The 27061-nt window shown below is 43.7% G+C and overlaps 1 protein-coding gene across 1 annotated transcript; it reads right to left on the bottom strand.

The window, feature by feature from the left end:
* Positions 1 to 574: 574 nt before the first annotated feature.
* Positions 575 to 26392, bottom strand: LOC135517709 (protein wntless homolog). The gene is made up of 12 exons (XM_064942252.1): positions 25975 to 26392; positions 22687 to 22959; positions 16885 to 17009; positions 16436 to 16597; positions 16076 to 16212; positions 12866 to 13034; positions 6794 to 6891; positions 6630 to 6693; positions 5335 to 5478; positions 3458 to 3541; positions 3112 to 3265; positions 575 to 1771 (listed from the first exon to the last, which is right to left on the bottom strand). The coding sequence occupies exons 1-12, from the start codon at positions 26078 to 26080 to the stop codon at positions 1674 to 1676; spliced, it is 1614 nt and encodes a 537-aa protein (XP_064798324.1). The 5' UTR covers positions 26081 to 26392; the 3' UTR covers positions 575 to 1673.
* Positions 26393 to 27061: the final 669 nt, after the last annotated feature.

The following is a 27061-nucleotide window of genomic DNA, read 5'->3' as shown; positions in this document are numbered from 1 at the left end:
GCTCTGTGGCCCCTCAGGATGGCATGCTTCTAGCTGAGGCCTCACTCCAGCAGCCTACAGTGATGAGGTGCTGACCACTGGTGGGAACATGCACTCCTTCAAAGCAGCCATGTCGCAGGGGAGACCAAGGCAGCAGAGAAAGAACTGTCCTCCACCAGCCTCTCCACTGCTACAGGTGAGAGGGAAAATACTGGCGGAACTGGCTGCTTCCAGGGACTATGGAGAGCACTGACTGGAGACAGAGGAAAGAAGCAGCCTGTAAGCATGACATATTGTACTGTTGTACTCCATATTTCATTTCTCTAATACTGTAGCAACACTTCCTGTCAACACAGAATATTGAAATGACAAATTTGTGAATAACGGTTCTTTTTTTCCCCCAGGCTCATTGAGTTGCTAAGGTAGAGGATAAACTACTGCAAGCACAAGAGGAATAATTCCCATGTTCAGTAAACTTTTGTAATTTTTTTGCAAAACGGTTTGTTTTTCCAATTAAATTATAAGTACTGTCTGATACATTAAGAACATTATCAAAAAAATAAAAAACTGACAAAGAAAATTCAATACAAAAACGTGAGTGAATATACTTTACTTAGCAAATATTAAAAGACATGGCATAAAGTTAGTTAAATTAGCATAAAAAGCACAAAACTACACTCCCACGTGTAATACAATCTTCAAATTTCAAAACTATCTTTTGTCAACAGACTAAGTAATACAGCATGTCAATATTCCATACAGTTGAGAATAAGCACTTTATAAAAAATATATATCTAGATGGTAACAATGAACTTGGTGTTACACAAAAAAGACCTTGTGGTTTGTACATTTTCCCCACAATCCAAAAAGGCAACCCCCACTTGTAAGTGATAGACAAGTGAATCCAGTAGTCTAGAACTTTCCATGGACGTGTACAGGTGAGAGTGAGTGCAGACAGAAGTGACAATAAAGCTTGTCGTTATTACTGACAACTTGCGGAGATGTGCTTTCTTTTGACAGATCTTCTGAAAGTGGCCATGTTGGACGATGAGGCATACACACTCTTGTATATCCCACTGATTATTTTAATGTCAAACTGCTGAGGTGGTCAAAAACAGCATCGATACAAACACTTGTTCCCTCTAAATAACAAATTAATGTCTTCAGTGAGGCAACCAGTTACGCCTCAGAATGCCCTGGGGTTGAATGCAGTTACCACTGGACACTGACTTAAGGTCAGATTTGTACTCCCTCCCCCTAATGGATACATTTATGATTTGGGGAGGGTAAACTGATCCTAGAACTGTGCCTGAAGGCAACATTACCTGGAGCACGATTTCCTCCACAACTCCCTCTTATGACCACCAGACGGTGTCCTTCTACTCCGTTTCCATTTCAAAGCAGCTAGTCCACAATCTGGACTTCTTAAGAAAGAGTACAGTTGTGCAACAACATTACAAACACTGATAGTTAACAGACTGTGTCAAATGTCAAAGATGGATATACAATCCGGCCCCATGTCTGCAATAAAATGAATGGACCGTAGGCCTACAGAAAAGTTGCTTTTGAACTTTTGGGACAGTGACTGGAAGGGGGACATTGGGATTTGGATAAAGAAAGCACAGCCAGGGTTTGAGGGAGGGACTTTTGTAGGGTAGGTATTAGAAGGTGGGAGGTTCAGGGGTGGGGGGGGGCTACTCTTGGGCCTCTTTGCCCGTCATCTTGTAGATCTCGGTGGGTCCGTCCACGTGGGTGATGGTGGTGGTCAGCTGGATGTCCTCCCCACTGGCTCCTGAACAGAGCACAGTGACCAATAGACAAATCAGAACACAGTACATCTGGGTCATCTGCGTCAGGCTCGTTAGGCACCAAACGGTAGAAAACGGAGTGATACAAGAAAAGCTTGTCGTCTTCAGTTGAAGTGTTAAGAAAATATCTCTATCCCTAGAGCCCTAATGGTTCTGAACAAATCTTGTGCTGTTGTGCTTCCCATTTCAGTCACAATGTATAAAACTGGACTTATTTTGTCCCCCGATGCAGGCTTTTAACGCCGCAATGCATTTTTTTTTTAAAAGACAGCTTTTGTTAAAACCTTTTCCTCGTCAATTTGCTCTTTATGTCAGGCCCTTTGGTTCACGGCAGACGTCATTTCTTACTTTGTCTTTTGAAACAGTGACCTGATTAAATGGACAGAGAGGGAGAAAGAGATAAGGCGAGATACCACTCCAGGCTAACGCATTTCAGGGAACCGTTTCCTGAACTCCAACAGGTATTGAATTATGCCTACAGAGCCAAAGTGATTTAGAGTTGTTAAAACGGGAGTGACGGGTGTGTTGCTATTACGGTAGTATTGTCCAATGTACGCTTTCAACAACCATGAGAAAGGTTTTGCATGTCAACATGTTAGGCAATAACTAAGAGTAGGCAAAGTGATGGTGTCAGAGGGAAGCTCAACATTTTACCATTGCAACATTTGATGTAGTCACATTCAAAATGGTTGTCTGAAGCGCGCTAGATTCCACAGCTGGCGATGCCTCGTAGAGATTGTTGCAAATGATGGGGAATAACCAGGTCAATGTTGCAGTACCGCACTGTCGTGATTACCGGCAGTGTTTTTGAGTTGATTTTACTCAAGAGTTTGCCTGGGCAGTGTCTTAACGTCCTCCTATAACAAGGGTAGGCAACTCTGTTCCTGGAGTGCCGCAGGATTTTGTTCCAACTAGGCACCACACCTGACCAATTGAGGTAATTGATTAGTTCAGGCCTAAATTCAACACACCTGGTCTACCAGATTGGTTGAATCAAAACATATTTAGTGGCTGTGGCACTCCAGGACCAGGGTTACCTACCCCTGTGCTATAAGCTACTCCGAGCTGGGAGATTCTTTAGTCTTGAAACAGGTTTTAACAGGATTCCCAGGAACTTCTCTGAGATTCTTTGTCCATCAGACACACCAGATTCCCTCAGACTGAAATGTCCACAAGAAACATACATCTGAAAGTAACGTTACGACCTCAAAAAGGAGTCAATATTTGCGCACCACAGTGAAGTGTATTGGAACTCTTATGGTGCCCTTTAAATAACATTTGACATCACTTTTGACCTTTAGAGGCGGGTGTTAGCTGGACTCACCCCTGGACTGCTCGTCTCCGTAGCGTTTGTGTGAGGGAGCATACAGGAACATGATGGTGAACACGTAGAGGTTCCACATTCCGTAGATCCCTGTGAAGAAGGCACTGTTCACCTGCACTGTGTAGTCTCCCCAGTGCCAGTGGCCCTCGTTCACCTAGACACACAATATGGGTTGTGTTCAGTAGGCACAACATTTAAGAAAACACAACGAAACTATCTGAACTTGTCCAATAACAGTTGTTTTCGTTTTCCGATACAAAACATTTTGTAATGGAGTTTCCTAATTAGCACGACCCTGCTTCAAAACCTTCTGGGATACCCCTGGAGGCACACAGGCAGAACTCACCTGACTGATGATGAAGAAGATGACAGTCATGGCAGCGCAGGTCAGAGTGACCAACATGAGGAACTTGAACCGGAAGATGAGCCCCTTCGAGAGGAAGATTAGACTTAATACTACTATCCATGAAAAAATAAAAGACACACCAAATTCATTGAAGATACAAATGTTTAAGTCTGTGGAGGCTGCTGAAGGGAAGACGGCTCATAATTGCTGTAACGGAGCAAATTAAATAGCATCAAACGCATGGAAACCATGTGTCTGAAACCATTCCACGTATTCCACTCCAGCCATTACCACATGCCCGTCCTTCCCAATTAAGCCGTCACCATACACCTGTGATTTAGGTACATAGGGTACACACATTTAGACAGGGACTTAAAGTGCCTTCGGGAAGTATTCATACCCCTTGACTTATTCCACATCTTCTTGTTACAGTCTGAATTCAAAATGGATTCAATTGTTTCTCTCACCCATCTACACACAATACCCCATAATGACAGTGAAAACATGTTTTTAGAAATGTTTGCAAATGCATTGAAAAGGAGATATATACATCTCATTTACATAAGCAGTCACACCCCTAAGTCAATTCTTTGTAGAAGCACTTTGCGGCGATTACAGCTTTGAGTCGCCTTGGGTATGTCTATATCAGCTTAGCACATTTTCTCTTAACTTAGATGGGGAGCACGGCCTCCCAAGTGGCGCAGTGGTCTAAGGCACTGCATCGCAGTGCTAGCTGTGCCACAAGAGACTCTGGGTTCGAGCCCAGGCTTGAACTTGGGAGGCCCACAATTGGCATAGCATCATCCGGGTTAGGGAGGGCCTGGAGTCGCACACCAGGGCCAGGCGCAGTGCACGCCGACCTGGTGTATGGTATTTCCTCCAACACATTGGCAAGGCTGGCTTCCAGGTTGGATGCGTGCTGCCTCCACCATGCTTCACGATAGGCATGGTGTTAGATGGGTGATGAGCTGTGCCTGCTTTGCATTCAGGCCAAAGTGTCACATTTGTGTCTAATCAGACCACAGAAACTTTTGCCTTATATTCTTTTTTTACCTTAGTCTTTCACGTGCCTTTTTGCCAACGCCAGGTGTGCGGTCATGTGCCTTTTTCTAAGGAATGGCTTCCGTCTGGCCACTCTACAATAACGCCCAGAGTGGTGTAGTGCTGTAGAGACTTGTCCTTCTGGCAGGTTCTCCCATCTCAGCCAAGGAACTCTGTTGTTCTGTCAGAGTGGTCATTGGCTTCTCGTTCACTTCCTTGACCAAGGCCCTTCTGGCCCAGTTTGGTCGGACGGCCAGCTCTAGGCAAAGTCTCGGCAGTTCCATATGTTTTGTTTCCCAATGACGGAGACCACTGTGCTCTTGGAAAAGTTCAACACTATAGAAATGGTTTCCTACCTTTCTCCAGATATACACTACCGGTCAAAAGTTTTAGAACACCTACTCATTCAAGGGTTTTTCTTTATTTTTTACATTGTAGAATAATAGTGAAGACATCACAACTATGAAATTACACATATGGAATCATGTAGTAAGCAAAAAAAGTGTTATATAAAAAAACAAATTGTTTGTTTTTGAAATTCTTCAAATAGCCCCCCTTTGCCTTGATGACAGCTTTGCACCATCTTGGCATTCAAGTTGTAGGGGATGATCAAAGGAAATTGGATGCGACGGAGCTCAATTTGGAATGTCATAGCAAAGAGGTGTGAATACTTATGTAAATTATTTTCCAAAAATTTAAAAAAAAAAACATTTTCACTTGGGTATCCATACTGAATTCAAGGTGTAACAACAAAATGTGAAATAAGTCAATGGGTATGAATAACCTCTGAAGGCACTGTATGTACTGTTTACACACACATTTATGTACACACAAACCTCATAGTGCAGGCGTCTGGCCTTGGACATGGCGGGCAGGGAGGACCTCTTCCCACTGATGTTGCGGAACACTTGGAATACCATGAAGCACAGGAAGAGGAAGTAGAGACAGGCACAGATCCCCGCCACGATGATGAACGCCATCTGTAAATCAACCTCAGTCAAGGAGCTAACGTGCATGGTGACACTAATACAACATTACGTAATCGAACGATTTATTAAGCTAATTGAAAGATTAGACTCTTACCATTAGACAGGACTGACTATAACTGAAGCCCCATATATAGACCCCCAGCCTGACACATCTTAATACACAGTAGCAATAAAAGTACATTTTCAGACATTCCACTTAATTCTAGGAACACTAAATAGAAACCACCATGCTTGATAGAGATGGCCATCGTTTTTATTTTAGTTCGTACTTCTACCCCTTTTTCTCCCTAATTGGTAGTTAGTCTTGTCCCATAGCTGCAACTCCCCGATGGACTCGTGAGAGGCGAAGGTCGAGAGCCAATGCGTCCTCCTGAAACACGACCCCGCCAAGCCGCACTGCTTCTTGACACACTGCTCGCTTAACCAGGAAGCCAGCCGCACGAACCAGGAAGCCAGCCGGGGACAAGGAAACCCCCGGCTGGCCAAACCCTCCCGTAACCCGGACAACGCTGGGCATCGCCTCATGGGTCTCCCTGTCACGACCAACTTCTTAAAGGGATTTTTTTCTCCCACTGGACTGGAGAGTTAGCAAAAAGAGAGCGAAAGAGAGAGGGACTGCTAGAGAGGGGAAGCAGTGATTTAGCAAAAGCTTCTTGCTGCTACTAGTTTCTGATAGGGGTTGTTCTGATGAATCTGGCATCACCTAGGCCTGTGGGTTACCCCTAAAGTGTTAAATAAAATACACACACACAGAGAGTGAGGAGGCTGGGAGAGGGTAAATAAGGAGGAGAGATGGCCCAAGGCAGGAGGAGGCACTGCCAGCACCACTGAATCATTGCTAACTTCAGGACAGAACACAGTGATGAGAGGCAGCTGTGACTGTGAAACTAACAGAGGAGACTCTGATTAATGTTAGCATGTTGATGTCAAATACTGATACACAATCTGGCCCTAAGTTGTGAATAAAAAAAATAAAGGATAATATAAATAATTACAGGACACACTTGAAACTTGTATGGGGATATACAGTACAATTGCATGGACACATGCTTTTTCAGACAAGAGATAATTCATCCCTAATTTAGTCTCCTTTGGGCCATCAACTTTTAAGGCATGAAGTCATCGACGTAATCAAAGGATACAGCCAACTCAGTCCCCACGTCGGAAGCCCAAATACTGTAGAAAGGGTTCTTCAACTGGACTCCCCTGGTGGGGAAAACAAATGTCTGGAATGGTCGCTAAAAATCTGTGGGGATAAACTTTAAATAGCTCTGAGCTTTGTTTTGACAGTGTGGTTCAGCCTCACCTCTCACACATGTCGAAGATGAAGAGGCAGAAGGAGCCGAAGACAATGGGTCCCACCTGCTTCCAGTAGATTGAGAAACGGTTCCTCTCCATCTGGTCCTGGGGGGAGGGGAAATTATAAAAAAGTGAGACAGAACAGTAAGACAGGGGGATAAAATAATAAAATGCATCCACCTACCATGGATACATTTACATTTTAGTCAACGTTATTATCCAGAGCGACTTACAAGAGCAATTAGGGTTAAGTGCCTTGCTCAAAAGGCACAGACTTTTCACCTGGGTTCAGCGACCTTTTGGTTACCTGTCCAACGTGCTTATCCGCTAGGGTACCTGCTGCCCGTATTAAATGGATACTAGTCATAGTAAGTCGATAGATACTAAAAGTCATACCAAGTCAATGGATACTCAAGGTAGTTTTTTTAAAAATCATTCAAATTCGGTCCAGACTCCCCCAAACCCAACTCATCAGAATACCCCACTCAATGACCGAACTGGATCAGTCCGATGTGGTCCTGATGTCATGCAAAAAAGGAGCAAGGTCTAGGGGACAGGCCTGTACAATATGTATAGGAGCCTTGTTCGGCCTGAAACATCAAATATAATGTTACCTGAACCCAATGAGCCCTACAAAAATACATGTTGAGTCCAAGCCAGAAAAAGCCAAAATGATTGTGCCGTTAACCAATACACACACTACATGACCAAAAGTATGTGGACGCCTGCTCATCGAACATCTCATTCCAAAATCATGGGCATTAATATGGAGTTGGTCGCCTCTTTGCAGCCTCCACTCTTCTGGGAAGGCTTTCCACTAGATGTGAGAACTTGCTTCCATTCAGCCACAAGAGCATTAGTGAGGTTGGGCATTGATGTTGGGCGATTAGGCTTGGCTCGCAGTCGGCATTCCAATTCATCCCAAAGGTATTCGATGGGTTGAGGTCAGGGCTCGTTGGGGTTCGTCCCTTGTCAATTATTGGCTCATTGGTGAAATTAGCATTCAGACAATATCTTTAATTAAATCAAAAACCTTAATTAATGCAATTGTAGACAGAAGTTGACAACAGGAACATAGCACACATGTTTCCGAGTAAGTTCTGCACCCCACCTAAGGACACAGCTCACTTTATACATGTGATCACTCCTTAGTGGTATGCTCAGCTACGTCAATGTATGTGTGTATCAATAAGCCTGAGGTTACCTTATTAGGCAAACATTTTCAATAGCTTCTCTGAATTTATTAGAATCACAAGATCAAAATATCAAAACCTGACCGTGGTTACTTCTCTTTATCTAATTTCAGTCTGACTCACACCCAGCCTGCAAGCACACTCTCGCAACAGCCAGGGCTTAACCACAAAGACTAATAAAGATGGCTTGTGCAACGTATAGTGGCAGAGTTTAGACACATAGCAACAGTATCTTATTATAAGGCCTGCAGAAAAACATAGGAATCTTAAGGTCCCCTTAATCAATAATGGGGAGGGTCTTTGGGACCCACCCCCTACAGGCTCTGTGCAGGCCAGCCAAGTTCTTCCACACCAATCTCGACAAACCATTTCTTTATGGACCACTCTTTGTGCACGAGGGCAGTGTCATGCTGAAACAGGAAAGGGCCTTACCCAAACTGTTGCCAAAAACTTGGAAGCACAGAATCGTCTAGAATGTAAATTGTAGAGTTAAGATTTCCCTTCACTGGAACTAAGGGGCCTGAACCATGAAAAACAGCCCCAGAAATGTATTCCTCCCCAATACACTACAGATAGAGTTCTCCTGGCATCCACCAAACCCAGATTCATCTGTCGGGCTGCCACATGGTGAAGTGTGATTCAGCACTATAGAAAACGCCTTTCCATTGCTCCAGAGTCCAATGGCGGCAAGCTTGACACCACTCCAGCCAACACTTGGCATTGTGCATGGTGATCTTAAGCTTTACACTACAGATAGAGTTCTCCTGGCATCCACCAAACCCAGATTCATCTGTCGGGCTGCCACATGGTGAAGTGTGATTCAGCACTATAGAAAACGCCTTTCCATTGCTCCAGAGTCCAATGGCGGCAAGCTTTACACCACTCCAGCCAACACTTGGCATTGTGCATGGTGATCTTAAGCTTTTGTGCGGCTTCTCGGCCAAGGAACAGTTGTTGTGTTGACGTTGCTTCCAGAGGCAGTTTGGAACTCGGTAGTGAGTGTTGCAACCGAGGACAGTCAATTCTTATACGCTACCCACTTCAGCACTCGGTGGTGCCAATCTGTGAGCTTGTGGGGCCTACCATTTCACAGCTGTGCCACTGTTGCTCCTCGATGTTTCCACTTCACAATAACAGCACTTACAGTTGTCCAGGGCAGCTCTAGCAGGGCAGAAATGTTACGAATTGTGTTTTTGGAAAGGTGGCATCCTATGATGGTACCACGTTGACAGTCACTGAGCTCTTCAGTAAGGCCATTCTACTGCTCATGTTGGTCTGTGGAGATTGCATGGCTGTGTGCTCGATGTTATACACCTGTCAGCAACGGGTGAGTTTAGCCGAATCCACTCATTTGAAGGGGTTGCCACATACTTTTGTATATATAGTGTATGATAGGCTACATTACACAAGACATCAAATCTTAAAACCCCATAGATGTATGCTGTCTTGGGAACATCTAGTCATCTTATTCATTGCATGTGGACTGCATTATATGTACTGGAATTACACATCTCTTTCAAATAATGAAGCTGGGATAAAGCATGCAATGCTGATGGTTCATTGATTTGTGCAGGACATGCAGCCTAAGTTAAAATGGTAAACAAATTCACTCAAATTGACTATAATCACAGGGCCTATTTAACACAGTGCAGTGCAGTAGGAAAGCATTACGACCCCTTCAGTTTGTTACGTTACAGCCTTATTCTAAAATGGATAAAATATATATTTTTTAAATCCATCTACACATAATAACATTTTTTCCCTACTTCATTATGGGTATGTTAGCACATTTATTCAAAATAAAAAACAGAAACACCTTAATTATTCAGACCCTTTGCAATGAGAGTCGAAATGGAGCTCAAGTGCATCCTGTTTCCATTGATCATCCTTGAGATTTCTACAACTTGATTGGAGTCCACCTGCAGTAGATTCAATTGATTGGACATGATTTGGAAAGGCACACACCTGTCTATAAAGGTGCCACAGATGACAGTGAATATCAGAGCAAAAACCAAGCCATGAGGTCGAAGGAATTGTCCACGGAGCTCAGAGACAGGATTGTGTCGAGGCACAGATCTGGGGAAGGGTACCAAAAAATGACTGACGCATTCATTGAAGGCCCCCAAGAACACAGGGGCCTCCATCATTATTTAAATGGAAGAAGTTTGGAACCAACAAGGAAGCCACTCGTCAGAAAAAGGCACATGGCAGCCGGAGTTTGGAGTTTGCCAAAAGGCACATAAGACTCCCAGACCCTGAGAAACAAGATTCTCTGGTCTGATGAAACCAGATTGAACTCTTTGGCCTGAATACCAAGTGTCATGTCTGGAGGAAACCTGGCACCATCCCTACAGTAAAGCATGGCAGCATCATGCTGTGGGGATGTCTTTTAGCGGCAGGGACTTGGAAACTAGTCAGGATCAAGGGCAAGATGCATGGCGCAAAGTACAGAGAGATCCTTGACGAAAACCTGCTCCAGAGTGCTCAGTACCTCAGACTGTGGCGTAGGTTCACCTTCCAACAGGACAACCACCCTAGGCACACAGCCAAGAAAACACAGGAGTGGCTTCGGGACAAGTCTCTGAATGTCCTTGAGTGGCCCATTTCTTGTTAACAAACTACAGTTATCTACTTTGTGCATGACAAGTAATTTTTCCAACAATTGATAAGACAGTGAAATAATCTATCACAACTCCAGTGGGTCAGAAGTTTACATGTACTAAAGTTGACTGTGCCTTTAAACAGCTTGGAAAATTCCAGAAAATAATGTCATGGCTTTAGAAGCTTCTGATAGGCTAATTGACATAATTTGAATCAATTGGAGGTGTACCAGTGGATATATTTCAAGGCCTACCTTCAAACTCAGTACCTCTTTGCTTGACATCATGGGAAAATCAAAAGAAATCAGCCAAGACCTCAGAAAGGAAATTGTAGACCTCCACAAGTCATTCATCCTTGGGAGCAATTTCCAAAACGCCTGAAGGTACCACGTTCATCTGTACAAACAATATTACGCAAGTATAAACACCATGGGACCACCAGTCGTCACACCGCTCAGGAAGGAGACGTGTTCTGTCTCCTAGAGATGAACGTACTTTGGTGCGAAAAGTGCAAACCCACCATAAAAAAAGCCAGACTACGGTTTGCAACTTGTACTTTTTGGAGAAATGTCCTCTGGTCTGATGGAAAGAATAGAACTGTTTGGCCATAATGACCATCGTTATGTTTGGAGGAAAAAGGGGGAGTCTTGCAAGCCGAAGAACACCATCCCAACCGTCAAGCACAGGGGTGGCAGCATCATGTTGTGGGGGTGCTTTGCTGCAGGAGGGACGAATTCACTTCACAACTGGATGGCTTCATGAGGAGGGAAAAGTATGTGGATATATTGTAGCAACATCTCAAGACATCAGTCAGGAAGTTAAAGCTTGGTCGCAAATCGGTCTTCCAAATGGACAATGACCCCAAGCATTCTTCCAAAGTTGTGGCAAAATGGCTTAAGGACAACAGAGTCAAGGTATTGGAGTGGCCATCACAAAGCCCTGATCTTAATCCTATAGAAAATGTGTGGGCAGAACTGAAAAAGCGTGTTCGAGCAAGGAGGCCTACAAACCTGACTCAGTTACACCAGCTCTGTCAGGAGGAACGGGCCAAAATTCACCCAACTTATTGTGGAAAGCTTGTTGAAGGCTACCCAAAACATTTGACCAAAGTTAAACAATTTAAAGGCAAGGCTACCAAATACTAATTGCGTGTGTAAACTTCTGACCCACTGGGAATGTGATGAAAGAAATAAAAGCTGAAATAAAACACTCTCTACTATTATTCTGACATTTCATATTCTTAAAATAAAGTGGTGATCCTAACTGACCTAATACAGGGATTGTTTACTAGGATTAAATGTCAGGAATTGTGAAAAACTGAGTTTAAATATATTTGGCGAAGGTGTATGTAAACTTCCGACTTCCACTGTATGTAAACGTGATCTGTTTTTTATTTTTAATACATTTGCAAAGATTTCTAAAAACCTGTTTTAATTGCCATTATGGGGCATTGTGTATAGATTGAGGGGGAAAAAAACAATTTAATAAATTTTAGAATAAGGCTATAACAAAATGTGGAACAAGTCCAGCGGTCTGAATACTTTCCGAATGCCCTGTACCTTTCAGAATGTTGCACCTAATACAGTATGTCGTCAAGCTTGCATTTCTCTTCGAATAAAATGATCCTACTTAGGTTCCAAAAACAAAGAAAAACTGTATTATTGTTTGAAAGAGTACAAAACTCTAGTCTCAGCTGTAAACTGCAGCGAATATGTATTTTAAATAAAACGCTCAAAAGCTCTACGTTTTGAATACACGTTTCATTCCGAATTAACTGCATCTAGCCTAGGCCAAGTTAGGCAACCACTTGGAGAAGTCTACTCGACAGTTTACAAGGTACAGAAATGCAATTTGAATGGACTGATTTAAAGCAATGATATATAGGCTATGCTGCAGCAAATTTACCTGTCACAAGAAAATACAACAAAAAAAAGTTACCAACTGGTGAGATACATCCATTGTGAACTGCGCTCCATATCAAGACGCACCGTGTTCCCCCACGTGGGACCAATGACATGCTTTGGGAACACCCCCTGTTCTGTAGTGATTGGCTCCTGATTTGCTAGTGTCAAACTGACGACATCATCAGATTTCCTGGGAGAATGTCAGCCAACGCCCTCCAACACACTCACGTCATGCTGCAAATTTGTATTCACGGTACTTAACTCTTCCGAGTTGGCGAAATTTATATTCTCCTTAAGTCACACTCAGCCATATTAACTCAAATGGATAGATACTAAGACATCAGAAGAATACTTGGGAGAGGTGAAAAGACCAGCGACAAACCATGAGGTGTTCTCCACAGAAGATGATCCAGAAGGAGAGCAGCATGGCGTAGAAGATGCCCTGCCGGATGTCCCCGAACAGCAACATCCAGGTCCAGTTGAACCCCACAGAGAACCACTCCACCGGGATGTTGATGAAAGTCATGCACAAGCCCAGGGCAAAGATCACCCTGGAGGACACAGCAGCATCAGCAGCAGCAGCAGTACCACCAAAATTAACAGGTTAAATTAAAATACCAGTCATCACCATAACGCACTATATTAACATAATGATCATAATCAATATCATCATCATTATGTCCGTTAGTTTTATATAATGGTCAGAACTGTAAAAAAAATACATTTTAAAAAAGTGAACAATCTCCTTTGTCATTCAAATCAAAATGCTATTTGTCACATGCTTACAGTGAAATGCTTACTTACAGGCCCTTCCCAACAACGCAGAGAAAGAAAAGAGACGATAGAAAAGTAATAATGAATACACAATGAGTAACGATAACTTGGCTGTATACACGGGGTAGCAGAACCGAGTCCAGGTAATGGAGGTAGATCTGTACATAACTAGGAATAAAGTGACTAGGCAACAGGATAGAGAAACAGTACCAGCAGCGTATGTGATGAGTGAAAAAGGTTTGTGCAAAAAGGATCAACGCAGATAGTTAAATTGTTAACCAAATAGCTACCCGGACTAACTATTTATCTGTCTTATGGCTTAGGGGTAGAAGCTTTTCAGGGTCCTGTTAGTTCCAGACTTGGTGCATCGGTACCGCTTGCCGTGTGGTAGCAGAGAGAACAGTCTATGACGTATGGCTGGAGTCTGAACATTTTTGGGGCCTTCCTCTGACACCGCCTGGTATAGAGATCCTGGATGGCAGGGAGCTCGAACCCAGTGATGTACTGGACCGTACATATTACCCTCTGTGTAGCGCTTTGCGGTCGGACAGTTTCCATACCAAGTGGTGATGCAGCAAGTCAAGATGCTGTCAATGGTGCAGCTGTAGAACTTTTGAGGATCTGAGGGCCCATGCCAAATCTCCACCACAGCCCCGTCGATGTGAATGGAAGTTGGCCTGGCCCTCCATTTCCTGTAGTCCACGATCAGCTCGTTTGTTTTGCTGATGTTGGGAAGGAGAGGCTGCCGTCCGGGTACCACATTACCAGTTCTCTCACCTCCTCCCTATAGGCGGGGTCTCATCGTCGTCGGTGATCAGGCCGACCACCGTGCCGTCGTCAACTAACTGAATAATGGTGTTGGGAGTTGTGCGCGGCCATTCATTCGGTAATAGACGACTTCCGCTGAGAAGGCATTGGCGCCATCAGAAATACTTGGGACACAGAACCCCAGTGTGTAGCAGGAGAACTTATACCTGGACGTTTCTCCGTAGACCCCTCAGGGAGCCGTGGGGTAGGACCTCCGGGAGACTCCATACTCCATCTCTCCAGTCACTGGACCACGCTGCTATGATAAATCACACTGGCTAAAATAAATAAATCAAACCAACCTATTACAGACACAGAACAAGGCTTCTCTGTTCAACCGCTGCAAGTACCCGCATGCCGGGACAAGATGAAAGGATAATCGCATAGAGAGGAGAAAAGGAGGGAGGGGTGCAGTTGAGGGATTGAGAAGGGGGGGTGTATTGCAGGGAGGGGGAAGGGGGGGGTGGAACATGGGCTGAGGGAAATGGTGGTGTGTGGATTGGGGATGGGGTGCAATTGACTCTAAAAACATTAATCACATTCCAGAAGAGCCGGCAGCGAGATACGTTCCATTGGGCTAGTATGAATGGAATGTCCTGCGCTCTGCGAATATACAGATGGGAGAGATAGAGGTGTGTGTTTGTATAAAGAGCACTTAAACTAAACAAGCTGCAGAGCTAGCTCCATAACTTGTAAGAGAGACATAAGCAGCAAGAGGACTCAACCTACAACCTGGGGAAATAAGAGCACTAACTACCGTATATAAAGAAATAGCTTTGGTGGAAACAGACTTGACATACACTGCGTGTACAAAACATTAGGAACGCCTGCTCTTTCCACGACAGACTGACCAGGTGAAAGCTATACAAGGACTGTACATGTGTGCCATTCAGAAGGTGAATGGGCAAGACAAAAGATTTAAGTGCCTTTGAACGGGGTATGGTGGTGTGCGCCAGGCGCACCGGTTTGCCGGTCACGAAGCAATTCGCTGCTGGGTTTTTCATGCTCAACAGTTTCCTGTGTGTGTGTCAAGAATGGTCCGCCGCCCAAAATGGGGTGCAACTCAATATTAGGAAGGTGTTCCTAATGTTTTGTACTCTGTGTAGACGCGTTTATTATTTCAGTGTGGACTACTGCCATTTCTTCCAGTGCTTTAACAAGGCCAATTACTGATAAATGACCTTCATGTACTTTCCACAAACAGAGTTCGAGTGACATTTTCTGAGAGCTGCGTGGTCACTTGGGAACGAGGGCTCTGAGCCCGAGAGACGACGGGGAAGACGGAGAGCGGGAGGAGAGGTTGGGGGTAGAAGTGTTAGCGGAGTGCTAGAAGATTGTCGCTCTTGGACGAATGTTCCTGCTGGGGTGAACGCAGCGCCGCAGGGGACAAACCAAACTGAACACATAGCTCTCGGCACAGAGTATCAGTCTACATTACATTGGTACATCATTTCAATCTGGCGTTAGTTATCGTTTGGAATAAAGTTGTCACCACTACAGGTCTTGAAAAAGCTACACCTGGTTCTCATTTTTATTTAACAGTGTAGCTGCCCAACTGCTGCTCTAGGATCAGTTTTGTCTTTTTAGATCATTATGAATAAGATTACATGACAAACAAGTGGGACCTGATCCTAGATCAGCACTCCTGCCCTGAGACACTTTATGAATACGGGGCCCAGGACTGAGAACATCTGACCTAGATGCACAATCTATCCATAGCTAATCGAACGGCAGGTCTCCTCCTGTACTTGCTAACGTTGCCATAAGCCCAAGGCCTAACTGGTATCCACTGGGGGTTACTGAGTTTTACCCTGGCTGAAGGCCTTACTCGCGTGTATGAAGCTAGGACAAGGATATCCATGCATTTTGGATTAGAGATCAATTCTCAATGCACACCTACACGGTGCACCAGCTCACGAAGCAACCAACGCCAATGGATGACTGAACGCCGTAATACACAACAAAGAACCATCCCGTTCACAGTCCAATAAACAATATGGCGGCCTTTTACTTTTCCAACAGCACAGGAGGTCGTGTCATGAGGGTGATGCGTCTCCAGTACCACACCAAGATGATGAGGATGCTGGGCGTGAGGAAGGTCTTCATGGCAAACCACACCTTGGTGAAACCGCCATTCTGATGGATACCCTGATAGGATAGGAAATTAAAAACGTCAGCCAGTCTTTCACACAGTTCACCTCAACATCTCGTTTGGCCATTTTGGCAATCAGTTAGGATGTGAAAAACTTTGTTTTTTAAGTAACTCCACACGTGTCCAAGACAAAAGTAAAGGATATTCAATGATCGCAGATATTTTATGAATAGATTTGACTTCTTTGAGTCGCTCTTCCAGCACCCACACACTACTAACCACCAGACGGATGTCCTTGATCTCCCCAATGCCCACGTTGATCTTATTGCGTTCGCTGACAGGCAGGCGGATGTTGAGCAGGTAGTACTTGTGGGCCACATTGCCCAGTTCCATGAAGGGCAGCAGGTCACACTCGTAGTAGCGACCCTCGTTCTCATATGTCTACAGGGCACAGCGAGAGATGACTTAGACACGTCTGACGGGACACCAACTATACGGAATTTCTTTAAAACACAAAATTCAATTTAAATCAGCTGAAACCACTGAACTTTGGGAGACTGATTTAAAACCTGAATGATCACGTGTGGACTAACCAACCAATACTATAATAAAAAAACAGAGCAATCAAGTGATTAAAACCAGTAGCACAAAAAACCCTTTAGGACTGGAAGTGTTTAACCCCAGAGGGAAGGGAACAGTTGGAACACTCCATAGTGTCCTGTGTTTACCTTGGTGGTGGTGAAGTTGCAGCTAAGCTTTCTTCGCTCTATGGAGTGGGCCATCTCTGTCCATTCACTGAGCATGTCATCCCTGTAGGCCACACCTACATCAATGGTGGCCACTGCTCCATCCTCTGTTGGAGGAAGATGTCAATACATCACACTTTAGGGAGATCCTAAAGGTTTACCGACTACCAAATGTTATATAGATGCCAAATAACAGTTGGGGAGACTTCATTATAAGGGCATATAAATCCTGTTTTTGCTCTACGCGTGTCTTAACAAGCAGGTCAGTATTGAAGTGTGGATTTGCAATGAAATCAAATTCTCCGCCTGCAATTCCCTATTGCGTAACACAATTTATAGCCATGACAACAATACTTTGGTGTAAACCAGCGGTGACTGGGGTGGAATAAGTCTCGGATGACAGACAGTCACGGCCTTTCGGGAAAAGACCAGAGGAAGCAACGTCCTAGAGCCATGAAAAGAATGCATTCAACGCTGTAAATCCACAATCTGGACTGCTACACATACGATCTGTGCTAAGAGCAACACTGGGTCATTTTCATGCCATCAAATTAGCAGACACTTCATTTGCTTTCACTTAGCATGAAATGCTATTCATTTCCTAGACAATGCATCCACTATAGACGACGAGTGCAACTTTAAACTATTCCGAAGGCTACAACATGTGGTACTGGGCTTATTAAAAGGGATAGATCAGCCCACAAAAAGTTTGTCACTTAGATTTCAGTTAATATCTTGAAAATGTGTCCTAAAAAGGTGGCTCATCTGGAGTTTGAGACTGTTTGAGATATGAAAACATGGAGAAACTTTCAAGGCGTGATCTATCCCTTTAACTTTCAAAGTATGCAGGAAAGAATGCATGTAATGAAAAACACTAACAAGACAGAACAGATTAGAGGTCGACCGATTAATCGGAATGGCCGATTAATCAGAGCTGATTTCACCGATTTGCCGATTTTTTTAAAAATATATATTTTTTTACACCTTTATTTAACTAGGCAAGTCAGTTAAGAACACATACTTATTTTCAATGAAGGCCTTGAAACGGTGGGTTAACTGCCTTGTTCAGGGGAAGAACGACAGATTTTTACCTTGTCAGCTCAAGGATTAGTTTTTGCAACCTTTCAGTTACTAGTCCAACGCTCTAACCACCTGCCTTACATTGCACTCCACAATGAGCCTGCATGGCAGGCTGACTACCTGTTACGCGAAGGCAGCAATGAGCCAAGTTAAGTTGCTAGCTAGCATTAAACTTATCTTATAAAAAACAAATCAGTCTTAACATAATCACGAGTTAAACTAGTAATATCATCAACCATATGTAGTTATCTAGCGTGCCCTGCGTTGCATATAATCGATGCGGTGCCTGTTAATTTCTCATTGAATCACAGCCTACTTCAACAAACGGGTGATGATTTAACATTTGCAAAAAAAACACTGTCGTTGCACCAATGTACCTAACCAAAACATCAACGCCTTTCTTTGAAATCAATGCACAAGTATATATTTTTAAACCTGAATATTTAGTTAATATTGCCTGCTAACATGAATTTCTTACAACTAGGGAAATTGTCACTTCTCTTGCGTTCCGTGCAAGCAGTGTATGCAGCGGTTTGGGCCGCCTGGCTTATTGCGAACTGTGTGAAGTCCATTTATTCCTAACAATGGCCGTAATTAATTTGCTAGAAATGTACATAATTATGACATAACATTGAAGTTTGTGCAATGTAACAGGAATATTTAGACTTATGGATGCCACCCATTAGATAAAATATGGAACGGTTCCGTATTTCACTGAAAGAATAAACGTTTTGATTTAGAGATTATAGTTTCTGGATTTTACCATTTTAATGACCAAAGGCTCGTATTTTTGTGTGTTATTATGTTAGAATTAAGTCTATGATTTGATAGAGCAGTCTGACTGAGCGATGGTAGGCACCGGCAGGCTCATAAACATTCATTTCAAACAGCACTTTTGTGCGGTTTGTGCGTTTATGACTTCAAGCCTATCAACTCCCGAGATTAGGCTGGTGTAACCGATGTAAAATGGCTTGCTAGTTAGCGGGGTGCGCACGAATAGCGTTTCAAACGTCACTCCCTCTGAGACTTGGAGTAGTTGTCTCCCTTGCTCTGCATGGGTAACGCTGCTTCGAGGGTGGCTGTTGTCAATGTGTTCCTAGTTCGAGCGAGGAAGGGACGGAAGCTATACTGTTACACTGGCAATACTAAAGTGCCTATAAGATCATCCAATAGTCAAAAGTATATGAAATACAAAATGGTATAGAGAGAAATAGTCCTATAAACCTAAAACTTGTTACCTGGGAATATTGAAGACTCATGTTAAAAAGAACCACCAGCTTTCATATGTTCTCGTGTTCTGAGTAAAGAACTGAAACGTTAGCTTTCTTACATGGCACATAATGCACGTTCACTTTCTTCTCCAACACTTTGTTTTACATTTAAACCAAATTGAACACGTTTCATTATTTATGAGGCTAAATAGATTTTATTGATGTATTATATGAAGTTCAAATAAGTGTTCATTCAGTATTGTTGTAATTGTCATTATTACAAATAAATAAATAAATAAATAAATAAAAAGGCCTCATTAAATCGGTACCAGCTTTTTTTAGTCCTCCAATAATCAGTATCGGCAATGAAAAATCATAAATCTGTCGACCTCTAGAACAGATGCACCAAAATCTCACATCGGCGTGCCATGTTGATCCCAAAATAGTCCAAGGATGATTAATGATCTAAAACATTTCCCTGTTGAGGGGCTTAAAGATGGCCTTACGTACATGTACGTAAACTTTCAATTCAGTCTCCTATACAGTTGGCAATGATACAATATTACTGACTTGAAGGTGCAAAACGTTGAGCTGAACCTGGTTTTAAGTGCCTAGAGAAAAAAAATGGCCGTCAGAATGCCAACACAGGCTTTAGGATCTGTGCTTCACCCTTCCACCTTCCAAAGAGACTCATGTGGTTATGAAACAAGTTGGAGAGCCCTGAAAGAAACCCGGTGCCCTGAGAGGGGGAAGAGAGGAAAAGGAGGGAGGGGGAGTTATTGGCAGTCCTCTCTCCTCTACTGTCTCCATATACCACTCTTTCCCACCCCTCAAGTGAACACCGCCAAATATCCTGAATGTCAGCTTACCGCACACAAACATTCCACCCTAGTGCAGTGCCCAACGCCACTAAGCCTTCTCAACAGCTGTGTTATTGCTGGACCCCTGCCAGGGGTGGCTGTTGCCTGGGTGGAGTGGGGTGGGGGAGAAAGAAGACAATTCATCTCAGGGACCAACCTTCAGCATGGTAAATGTCTAAAGAAAGGTTGCGTTATAGACAGGCCAACGCCATTTTGTCACACGAAGGGTTCTGGTTTTCATTGCTTACCTCTCAGAGAGATTTGGATGCCGTGAGAAAGTAAATCACGAAGAGCTCAATGTCAATAGCTTGTTGGAAGTTCTATTCTTTGAACAAACTGCAACTCCGCTCCTTGTTAATGTTACAGAGGTAGTTTGCAGAGCTAGCCACAAATGAAGAACATTCCTGCCTGAGACAATCTGACCTCTGTTGAGACCAAAATGAGACCTAAGAGCTCAGCAAGCTAATGTGGTCTTGAGTGGCAAGGACAACCTGGATTTGATTTGCGATCGTTTACATTACAGCTACACGTTTCAGCACTGAAGCTGAATGCGTCGTTTTATATGCAGCCGCATGCTATTTCTGTGCATGGCGACTCTTACATTTGTATTTATTTTTAAAGCACAGGCAATCTGTCCATTTCTCCTCTGTGGCTCGGTCATAGACAGCTGTTGACATCAGGGTGATCCTCAGGCCCACACAGTAAAACCTCTGGCAGGTGAACAGAGGCAGTCTGCCTAGCCCCGGCGGATTAGCGTGGGGTGGACAACCGTCCCATATCTGGGTGGGTGGAATTCTTGGACGGGGTATTGAATCGATGACTAGTCTGGCAGCACAAGCTTTAAACAAGCCCACGCCCTGCTTGGGACTGGAGGTTTTTTGTTTTTAATGACTCGACATCTTGAGGAGTAACATTACATACTGAAACACAGCTATAGTTGGAGTATACAGTTTAACCTAGAGTCAAACAAGATCAAACTTTACTTTTAGCTTTTCTATTGTGGTAAAAATGCAGTGCGTCACTGCTCTAAACTATACTTTGCAACGTATATTTGGTGAGGGGAGGATGTTACAGAGTGCCTCGTGCCCTACTGTACATGCCGTGCATCCTGCGCTAGGTTAGCAAGACATCTGTCCCCATCTCTGCCCCCGTCACTTTCCCAGGCCGGCACGCCAATCCCCCTTCGTTAGTCCTCCGTTATCCCTCTAATCCCTTCTTTCACAGGCCCAGACCTGGCGCAGCTCCGATCCCGCCCTGTCAGTGGCCTCTCCTCAACAACCACGCACACAGAGATATTCCACTTGCCGTCAAGGAAGTCAAGGAAGGGAGAAGCAAGCTCAAGCTTCCATATTACCCTTAATGCCAGATCAGAAGACGGTTGCCATGTCTGAATCCTTGTCTGAATGTAATAACTGTGCACACTTCCAAAACAAACCCTCATCCCTACACCTGGGCTCTTCTGGGAGAAAGGGACTGGAATTGGTGTAAGAAAGATGGTGACATTTTCCTATGTCTATTGCCATATTGTAATGGGTGTATAGGAAGTACATTGGGTTCAGATTGAAATTGGGCACAGATCTGAAGGGTACCATGTTCAGATAAGGACCATGGCAAACCCTTCCTGGTCTGAACATAAAGGAATGTTAAGAGATACAGGGAGATGTGGGATGTCTGCTTCGAGGATGTAGCTTTTATCAGATCAGGTGACAGTTAATTGAGCCAACACCAGCTGCCAAAAATGACTCAATATTTCAAGGGCTTCTATTTTTTCATTTTACACTGACCTCAAGGATACACTACCCTGCAATGGAAAGTGAGAAACTCCTCCCCAACACTCCAAGTGATGTACCATATACCATGTTACAATTCATCGTAGGGATAAGCAAAGAGAAGGGGTGAAAAATGTGTACAGCAAGGTGTTATTCCACTCCATAATAGGAAATTGCAAAGCTATCAGTGTCCAATTTGAGACAGCCCACCACAGTTCGAGCAGCCCCCAGCTACCTGTTCTATAGAGACTATAAGCCACTGACATGGAGCCCTGAGGCTTGTATCGCTATGGAGAACCAGCAGCATATCCATCATTGTTAGGCCTTTCTCTCAGTGCGAGGGAAATCCAATCTACTGAGAGAAGAGAAAAGGCACATTCCTCTGGGTGCTCATGCATTCGCCACAATAAACAGGACAAAAGCAGGCAATGCCCTGAGGTGACAGGGGGACACTAATATTAACAGCATCTACACACACACACACACACACACACACACACACACACACACACACACACACACACACCTGAATACTTTATCAATTGGATCCACAAGGAGCGTAAGGGCAAAGCACCCAAATATTTTAGTGGTAATACAGTTGCCTGTACGTGTGAATCGTCATGAATCACTGACACAACAAAGACATACCAGACAGAGAGACAGACAATCAACATTCTAAAAAAAACACAATTGACAGAAACACAGACACAACATATTGCCCCCCCCCCCCCTCCCTCCCAGACACAACATAACACAAAAAGAGACAACGATCAAAGATAAGAATGACTTGACAATAAAACAACACCCGGTCAAAAAAATGAAAGAAAATCAACACCAATCACAGAGTCTGCAGTTTCCCCTTACCTATCTGGTTGTACATTTTGAAGGCGATGTCAAACTGCAAGATGACCAGCATGAACTGGAACCAGGGGCTCATCTCCTTGTTGGGCAGGGGGATGTGGACGGCAAACACGATGTTGTTGGCCTCGATCTTCTTGGACATAGCCTCATCAAAGTCCTGGATCTTGTCGCACTGGTTAGGGCCCCAGGGCATGAACCACCTGCCACTCTGGTGACGTTTGACCGCGTCCACACATTTGGTAGCCAGGTAGTGGACTGCCGTGGTGGGGCTGGGAGCTACAGGGAGAGGGGAGTTGCTAAGTTACTGCCCGATCACTACGGTAGTCGACCTAGATCCATAAGATGTCCTAGTCATCTGTCCTGAGGATGAGACCTTTTGTGGAGAAATAAAAATGGTAATTCTCATCTAATACTATGTTTGATGGTATAAGCTATAGAATAACGGAATAAGCGTTTTGGGGGAATTTCTTTGCGGACCACACTGGCAATTTTGTTGAGGTTCTCATTTCAATGCTTTGGTCCCGAGTGGTGTAGCAGTCTAAGGCACTGCATCTCAGTGCTAGAGGCGTCACTACAGACCCTGGTTCAATTCCAGGCTGTATCACAACCGGCCGTGATTGGAAGTCCCATAGGGCAGAGCACAATTGGCCCAGCGGGTATGGCCGTCATTGAAATATGAATTTGTTCTTAACTGACTTGCCTAATTAAATAAAGGTTTCAAAATATATATATGCTGTATGTGTATTGTGTAACTTTTTATTATTGTGCTGAAATATAAAGCCCATGTGCAATCATCGGGGGGGAAAAAATGTAAAAGCCTATTATATTCTTCAATTACAGAATGCACTACAAATAATTAATTCACAGTTAGGCTAATGGTGAGGTTTTAAACATTAATACATTTCCAAACTCATAATCAAAGCGTTGTTCCGGAGTTTAACTTGTGTCAGACGGCTACCAAGCTCAACAAAGTACGCACACGCGAAGAAGTTGAGTTTAAGATCAAACCGAGCCAAATCCTGGTTAAACAAAGTGACAATTCATTCTAACCATGTTGACAGAACACCCTGTAGTAAAGGCCCAATCCCTTTAAAAGGTGGCTCCCGGGAAAGCCCCCAGCACTCAAGTCATAATACTGTATCCGTATAGAGATTCATGAGCCAGATGAGGTTGGCCACTCTCTCATAGGATTTCACTAGTCGTTGGGAAAGGTACTAAACATTAGCATTAGAAGGCTGAGGATATGGTTGAGGTAAAAAAAAAAAAGTGAACTGTGCCGTGTAGATTGAGCAAGGAGGCTTGAGGGATGAAAGACGGAATAGGTTTGAGGGCTAGAAAAGGGTATCGACAGGGTAAGAAAAGGTGTCGGAGGGGGTTATGTGATTAAGCAGTGGTTAAGGCCCTCTTGGTCACTAAGGGGACCGTAGGTCCATAAAAAGGACCAGGGTGTATTGATAATAGGTATCAACAAGAGCCAGACCATGCCCTTAGGGTGAGATACAGACATCAGCCATGAACAAAATAACTTGTAAACTCTACTATGTATACATCAGTGCCACTATAATTCACTTTAAAACCTGCTCAAAGTGAAGGAATACGAGACAACTGCAATGCGCCGGGTTTGCAGGAGTTACTTCAGTTCTAAAATCTCATATACTCTTGATAAGTTATCCTGCTAAAACAAGGACACGTGTCTGATTACGATGCCAGGGTCTGTGCTGCCCCTACGTAACACTTTGGATAGTCCATTTCTAGTTGCTCTACAGACTGAGTGACATTTTCACCTTACCATATACCAATCCTAACCCTTATTCTAAACCTAATGCTAACCCTAACCTTAGCAACCAACTTTGCTTATCAACAGATAGTTTGACCATGGAGAGCATTTACAGGTGGACTATCCAAATCAAGTGTGACTGGTCTCGATTACTAGCAGGCGTTGAGCCCATTTACTCTCAATAGGGTAACAGACAAAAACATAACACAGCATAAAATAACCCTTGAGGCTCGGCCTTTGGCAACCCCCTCAGAAGTAATCCAAGGCCATCTTGAGAAGAGTATCAACGACCTCTCTCTCTGCGAGTGTGTCTTCTTAGCTAGGTGCGCCAATGTCACCTCACAATGGACTTGAGCCTACTCGGGAACAAGCACAGACACGCCAAATTGAATTAAACCAGCTCCACGGAACCCCTCAGAGTTCAATTATCCTGGCACCCTGAGAATCTGGGAGCACACGGCTCCTCCAGTCTCCACCCCAGTGTGTCCGCAATAATGGCCGCCTCTCAGCCCAGTGACCTCACGCTGTGTTGGAGTTGTCCAATAACAGGGGGAGACGAACGCCTTTCTACTCAATTACCCTGGCTGGCCCCGGCCACCGGGCAAATACAAAAGGCATCCAGCTTCATTAAAACTATCTTGGGCAGGAGTAGCCCAAACAAGCTCATTTATCAGCAGCCACCCAGCTCTGGAGAGGAGAGGAGACAGACTGACTGACTGGAGTGTTTTGCCAAAACTAACCAGAGATTGGGATCTGTAACATCAGGCCTCAAAGGACTCAACTACTGAGGCATTGAGTTTGTGGCAGTTTGTATGAGTATGTATGTGTGTGTGTGTGTGTCAGTGGGGAGCAGAGTCATGCAAATAGCACCGGCAGAAGTCAAAATATGCAATGCTGAGAGGGGTTTGTGATTTAGGGAGAGAGGGAGATGCAAGGGGGAAATAAAGAGATGGTGCCTGCCTGGGGCTACGGAGCAGACATACATAATGAGAGGAAGGTGGAGAGAAGTGGGGCAGACAACGTTCTGTGCTGGATCGGAGTGAAGTTATACACACCAATTCCTATGGTGTTTTACAGTGAAATATGTCATTCTTCAAGAGAAAACAAAACTATGCAAATTAAAAGTGAATTCACTCAATACTTTACAATAACGGTATTATTAAATATAGGAAAGGTGCTTTGTATTAGTAAATGCAAATACAGAGGGAAATATTGAGTTGGAAGCAGACGAATACCACCAGTAAATTATTTTTCATGCAACTTATTAAAAGTTGATACGTTTGATACAATGTAACTTCGTTAAAGGCTACATTGTTAGTAGTTACATAGACAACACTTTCACATGACAAATCACAACAGTGATAGACTAAATAATTAAATTGTTTTCATTATTTGATAGACCTACATTGAATATTCTATGTACTCGACAAATAGTGGATATTCAACCGCCGATGTCGAATAACAGAGCCAAAGGTTGCAACAGAAGAGAACACAATTGGGAAAACCATGCTTACCAATCAAGCCACCGACCATAAAAGAAAACGCTTGGAACAAAAGCAGAATCACTCCCACGATCACCAACTTTTTGGTGCTCATGTTTTCAATAATTGCCCCGGCCATCTTAAAAAGTTGTTAAAAACTACGCCGGGTGAGGAAAAATAAGGTGAGTCGGGACGAAAGTCACCGCATCTAGTTAGCACTCCAGATGCCGAGATTGAGGAGGCACCAGCACTGCCTCGCTTGAAAATCAACTTCGAAGGAGGACTGTAAGGAAGAAAAAAGGAGAATCACATGACGGAATAGCACGCCTGCCTATCCCTTCTCGAACACTACACTGCAGGAATATCTGTGGAGCGCCGCAGCATAGCAATAGTGGTTCGTAATGCCAGGTTGCTTTTGTCCGAATAATAACAGCCTCTATTATGCCAGCCACTCTATGCAAAGGAACGTTTTCAGTGAAGCTTGATGTGTTTTGATCTTGACGTGATTTTCCCCTCATTGCCAATGTTAAAAACTCTATCAGTCCATAAATGTCCTAAGTCTGAATATGTGTGATATTTATGGATCAGCCTATACAAAAAAAGTATAATATCACGTTTCTTTATTTAGAGAAATTAATGTGTGAAGATTTCATGCAAATTATTGAATGGAAAGTTATGAAACTTATGAGCTTATGCACACTTTAGCTTACTGTTTTGTTGTGTGATCAAATCTCTGTCTTCGGTGCCCAAGATAGCCTATTATTGAGAGGCTAAAACCACCTATAAGCCACTTATCTTTTTTTTTTAGATAGTGTTGGAGGGGGACGAGTTGCAAGGAGTGGGCGTATTTGTCACGCGCGCAAGCGGTTACAGGACAAATGTCACTTTACTTGGTGACAAGAGAAGGAAGCCTAGTCTAAGAAACAGGTCAAATTATTATATATAGTGACCGCCATGTTCACAGTGACATGGGTGCAAGGATAATCTATGCTTTTCCCACCTCACTTCAGCATGTGGATTTTGGGAGGTCTAAACTTTAATAAGGAGTCCAATGCCTAGCTACAGAAGCCTACACCTGTGGTAGAAGACAACATTTTTATTTAACTAGGCAAGCCAGTTA

This window comes from Oncorhynchus masou, chromosome 3, assembly GCF_036934945.1.
Source record: "Oncorhynchus masou masou isolate Uvic2021 chromosome 3, UVic_Omas_1.1, whole genome shotgun sequence".
Lineage (NCBI taxonomy): Eukaryota > Metazoa > Chordata > Actinopteri > Salmoniformes > Salmonidae > Oncorhynchus > Oncorhynchus masou.
The sequence above is the reverse complement of the archived record's forward strand: the minus strand, read 5'-3'. Positions and strand labels throughout refer to the sequence as shown.